This window comes from Centroberyx affinis, unplaced genomic scaffold, assembly GCF_046629955.1.
Source record: "Centroberyx affinis isolate AG114_WGS23_722 - 3 ecotype Tasmania unplaced genomic scaffold, CSIRO-AGI_Caff_v1 ptg002793l_1, whole genome shotgun sequence".
Taxonomy (NCBI): domain Eukaryota; kingdom Metazoa; phylum Chordata; class Actinopteri; order Beryciformes; family Berycidae; genus Centroberyx; species Centroberyx affinis.
In genome coordinates, this window is record NW_027280943.1 from 9 (window position 1) to 5,435 (window position 5,427).

Here is a 5,427-nt window from a genome sequence, read left to right on the forward strand (position 1 = left end):
ATATATAGCTATATATCATTATTTATGTATATTTACATTTATATAGATATTATTTATATATACATACCACTACTACTAATACTACTACTAAGAATAATAATTTATACTTCTATAATGATAAACTTTTTAAATAATTATAATTAAAAATATATTATTATATAGTAGTAGTAGTAGTAAGTATGGGACCATATGATTATCACATGATACAATTCAATACAACCATGATACAATGCAATAAATAAAAGTTCAATAACAACAAAGTATGACTGCAGAATTCTGTTTATTTCTGAGGCACAAATGTTTCTAGCAATGCCATTGGCATGTAAACAACAATTTCAAACAATATGTATTGTCATGTTTTTGTATCGTGATATATTGAACCTCGATATATCGTCCGATCCCTAGTAGTAATAGTAATAATATAACTACTACTTCAGTTTTTCTTCATCAATCTACTCACTCAATTTAAACATTAACCAAGTTGCTTCTTGTGTCTTGGTCTGCAGTGACACCAGCTGTTAGCCGCTGCTCTTGTCCCGCCTGAGCGTCCGTCCCCCCCCCCTGGTCTGTTCCCCCCCCCACCGGTCCGTCCCCTGAACCAGTCCCCGGCATGAGTTCCTCTCCGCTGGTGTCGCGCGCCAACATGGACATCCTGGACGAGCTGCAGCTGATCGCAGCCCAGAACCTGGAGAGGCTGGAGGTCAACAAGTACTACGAGGTGATCCGGGAGCTGGGCAAGGGCACCTACGGCAAGGTGGACCTGGTCATCCACAAGATCAGAGGTGAGGGAGCACGCACGCACACACACACACACACACACACACACACACATGCACACACACATGCACGCACACAGGCTGACAAGCATATACTTAGTAAGCCACTCAAGGCTGTGATTTACAGTGATTATAGAACAACTAAGAGGCACGTCAAGTGGAGTAAAACCCTCTCAGCTGGTCTAAAATCAGTGCAAATCACATCCTCATTGCTTTTTAACGGGCTATTGTAATAAAAAAGAATGTAAATCTTGAAGAAATCTTTCATTTTTTAATCAGTAGTAGCTAAATGTGAATTTTCCACATAGCAATATGGTTCATGAACAGTAGCTAAACAAAGTGGTAAGTATGAGTGGATTTTTGGGTAGCGCATTAATATTACAATGAACTGTTAGGTGGACACAGTGTGTTTATATATTATAATATCATATAATTAATGTTTAAATGAACTGCTATATGGTCACAAGTGTGTGTTTATATATTATAATATCATATAATTAATATTTAAATGAACTGTTATGTGGTCACAAGTGTGTGTTTACATTTTATAATATCATCATCATTAGTATTTAAATTAACTGTTATGTGATCAATGGTATAACAACTTCATCCTGATTCAAAATATCAGAACTGAGGACTGCAACTACCTGTTTTCTATAAAAATACAACACACGTGATTATTTCTCTCCCGTTTCCCCCCAAAAGGTACAAAAATGGCCCTGAAGTTCCTGAAGAAGAAGACGACCAAGCTGAAGTCTTTCCTGCGGGAGTACAGCATCTCTCTCTACCTGTCTCCCTGCCCCTTCATCATCAACATGTTCGGCATCGCCTTCGAGACGGACGAGTACTACGTGTTCGCGCAGGAGTACGCCCTGGCAGGGGATCTCTTCGACATCATTCCTCCACAGGTACTGCCATCGCTGTTACTGTTCTCTGGTGTTGCAACTGCACCATTGATTTTGAGTCACGGACCAGCCCATTCGCTGCAAAAAATATCCATCTCAAGTTCTTTTGAGTCTCTAAAAATTTATTCTTTTAAAAATAAGTGAGAAAATATGCCAGTGGGGTGAGATAAGTTCATTGTTTCCAATTCAAATGAACTTGAAATGAATTTTCCTGAATCATGTGAAACTTCTTTAAGCTGTATTGTAAACACCCCATTGGCATATTTTTTTGTTTTAAGAAATATTTTAAAGGAACACACTGAGTTTCAGAAAACTGGTTAACTTACCTGTAAAGTAATGAGAACACAGACATCAAAATCCTCCATGTGTCCCCAGTAGATCATTTGCTCTGGTGCTCCATGCTAACACTTTAGCATACACTGTGTTCAGTGATAGTTGCCTAGCATTATCTCAAAACGGAGAAAATGACAACTTGTAACGGCTCTAATATTCATTGGTAAGTAATTTTAAATATGTACATTGGTAAAATGTATAGGAGACATGACACAAAAATAACATACAGTTTTAAGCTACCAGGGACTACTTTCCCTGTTGGAAGGTCTCTCTTCCCACGAGACTTGGAGTGTGACTTGTTTTGTTTTCAGAGAAAATGAACATGGTGGGTGATGGGAGACTGTGTACGGCTAAAATCACTGCGCAGCGGATGAATAAATGGCTGCTCACCTGAAATAGTTCCAAAAATAAACCAGGATACATCAGGTATATTGAGCTAATGATATTACATGTCTTAAATATATTAATCACAGGCCATAACAACTGTCTTCTTACATTGGAAGATGTTAGTTGCCTACTATCAGTCAACATAGCATATGCTAAAGTATTAGCATAAAGCAATGGAGCGAATGATCTACCGGGGATTTTGGTGTCTATTTTCTTGTCACTTAAAGGGTAAGTAAGACCACCAGACCAATCTCCCAAAAACTCTCTGTATTCCTTAGAGACTGAATATGACACTAAATGACTTGGGCATTGGGCTTGGATTTGGGCTTAACATCTCTCTGCTCACGTCCTTCAGGTTGGTCTTCCTGAGGCCGTGGCGAAGCGCTGTGTGCACCAGGTAGCCATCGCCCTGGACTACCTGCACTGTAAGAAGCTGGTCCACCGGGACATCAAGCCTGAGAACATCCTCATTTTTGACCGAGAGTGCCGCAAGGTCAAGCTTTCCGACTTTGGCATGACCCGCCGAGCCGGCTCCCCGGTCAAAAGGGTGAGTAACTAAAATGAAAATGAAGTAGGATCAGATTATTGTTGGTAAAAACTGACTGACAATACATGAACAGTAGTTCTGAATAAATTTGTGTATTAAAGAGGAACTAAACTCCAAACCCAAATCTGTGGTGAAGCCTAATGGTGAAAAGTAGGGTACTGAACTGGCCTTCTGCTATTGGCTGATCTTGCCAGGTGATGCCACCACCTGTTGTACTCTATAGAAGGTGACATCACCTGGCAAGCAAAGACCAACCAATAGCAGATGGCCAGTTCAGTAATCAGTACCCTACTTTTCGCCATTAGATGTCAGGCTTCACCACAGATTTGGGTTTGGGGTTTAGATGCTTTTTAATGAGGAACATTACGGGACATTCGGCAGCTCAAGCACCTCTTGATGTCTCATGTTTCATTTCATACTTCATATGACCCGCTGGGTTTCCCCTCCAGGTGAGCGGCACTATCCCCTACACCGCCCCGGAGCTGTGCGACGTGTCCCGCCACGAGGGCTTCTGCGTGGACTACAGCACGGACGTGTGGGCCTTCGGCGTGCTGCTCTTCTGCATGCTGACCGGCAACTTCCCCTGGGAGAAGGCGCTGCCCTCCGACTCCTTCTACCAGGAGTTCATCCGCTGGCAGAGGCGGAGGACGAACGCCGTGCCGTCCCAGTGGCGCCGCTTCACCGAGCAGGCCCTCCGCATGTTCCGCCGGCTGCTCTCCGTGGAGCAGGACCGCCGCTGCTCCGTCAAAGAGGTGTTCGGCTACTTCAGCCACTCCTGGATGCTGGACGTGGAGAACAACAACGGCAACGGCGCGGCGGGAGGCGGCGGCGGGGAGAGGGAGCGGGAGCGGGAGCGGGTCGGAGGAGGTGGAGGCGGAGGTGGAGGAGGAGGAGGTGGAATCCGCGGAGAGGCGGACGGCACCATCTCGTCGTCGTCGTCCGGGGAAGAGGACGAAGAGCTGCTGGTGGAGCGGATGAAGCAGCAGACTCTCTCGCCGCTGTCTCCCGTGGCGGTGGACAGGGGGAGCGGCGGCACCAAGGCGGGGATGATGGAGCCGGGCGGCGGCGGCGGCGGCGGCGGCGGCCACCACTTCGTGTCCGTCTCCACCACCAGCTCCGTGTCGTCCACCAACAGCTACGAGCGCATGCCGCGGGAGAACAACTCGCCGGGGGGGCGCATGCTGGTGGCCACGCCCATCGAGATCTGCGTCTGAGCGCGTCGGACGAAAGACGTTGTGGCGGACGCACTGGTGCACACTTTTATACCGCTCACTCTCCACGTCAACATGCATGCACGGAAATACACACACCCAACACACGCACACACACACAGACAATAAGTATACAAGCGTATCCTGTTGTACAAACCTTGGGAAAGGAACGGCACACGAATGGAAGACTGTTGTACGCACTGACAGAAGACAGAAGGTCTTTTTGCCTATTGCTTTGAAGAATGCGCACATTCCTCATGACAGTCTTTGGTCAGGTTTCCTCACACAAGAGCGGGACATTTTTCAAGAAGATCGGGCTACGTTTCTGCGGGAACGGGCCACCGGTTAGAACGTCCAATCGAATGAAACCCAGAGGAAACGTTCCAAATTGCTTCCATCCGAGAATCCGTCACTAAAAACCATCTGAAAAGAAGACCAAAATGTATTTCTTAAAGCAATATTTTCAGCAAAAAAAAACGAAAGAAAACGAAGAAAAGCAAATAGAGGCAGAGATTCTGTGCGATCTTTCCAGGATGAGACTGGGTATCGTTTTTCGACAAAGCCAAGGGACAAAGAGAAGTTCTACTGATTTGTATTTTTGAAGCCGACTTAAAAACACAGTCCATGGAAAGACCATGAAAGACAAAAAAAACAAAGCGAACGGTGGTTTTAAACGTCTCATGTGTAACAAAATGTGAAAGTGCGAGTGTGTCTGTGCGTATATCACTGTGTCGTATGAATCCAAAAAGATGACTAAGTGGATTTATTTTCCTTTTATGCTTTGAGAATTCTAGTATTTATTTGAATCGAAAAAGACTCCAGACTCTATTTTTTCTATTGGTTTTGTAAAGTAGCTTTGTTTGTGTTTTTTTTTTCTGTTTGATTTCACTTCACTAAGTAACGAGGCATTTGGGGACAAACCTGTGCCAAATCCACTTGTTTGAGCAACATGTTTGGGTGGCTGCTGTACATAATTGAATCAATAGATGTACATATCAAAGCTGGAGCGCTCGAGGCCAGCAGATGGCGAGAGGTAAAGTATTCATTTTGATTCAATGCTTTCTAGAGGGAATATTTTCCCGCTGTTGGCCGCAAACCAAGATGTCCCTCCTGAGCCTCAGACCGGGCAGACAGAAGGCTTCTGATGTCTCTTTACTTTACCCCCATTCTTCACGTCAAACATATCTACTTCATGGTTGAAAGACTATTTTCTACACGCGCGCTCTCGGAATTCTGTTTTTGTATAGTTTCTCTTTAATTTGAAATGT

General features: G+C 44.6%; 1 protein-coding gene across 1 annotated transcript; it reads left to right on the forward strand.

Moving 5' to 3' along the window:
• Positions 1 to 610: 610 nt before the first annotated feature.
• On the forward strand, positions 611 to 4,162 carry bsk146 (brain specific kinase 146). The gene is made up of 5 exons (XM_071535939.1): positions 611 to 782; positions 1,482 to 1,684; positions 2,757 to 2,948; positions 3,398 to 3,752; positions 3,858 to 4,162. Exons 1-5 carry the CDS (start codon positions 611 to 613, stop codon positions 4,160 to 4,162), a joined length of 1,227 nt encoding a protein of 408 aa, XP_071392040.1.
• The last annotated feature ends 1,265 nt before the right edge of the window (positions 4,163 to 5,427 follow it).

What these genes read in the sequence shown, in the direction of transcription:
- bsk146 (XM_071535939.1), top strand. Translation starts at nt 611, where the DNA reads ATGAGTTCCTCTCCGCTGGTGTCGCGCGCCAACATGGACATCCTGGAC. An exon ending in TCGACATCATTCCTCCACAG is followed by an intron (nt 1,685 to 2,756) that starts GTACTGCCATCG and finishes CACGTCCTTCAG; the next exon opens with GTTGGTCTTCCTGAGGCCGT. An exon ending in CCGGCTCCCCGGTCAAAAGG is followed by an intron (nt 2,949 to 3,397) that starts GTGAGTAACTAA and finishes TTTCCCCTCCAG; the next exon opens with GTGAGCGGCACTATCCCCTA.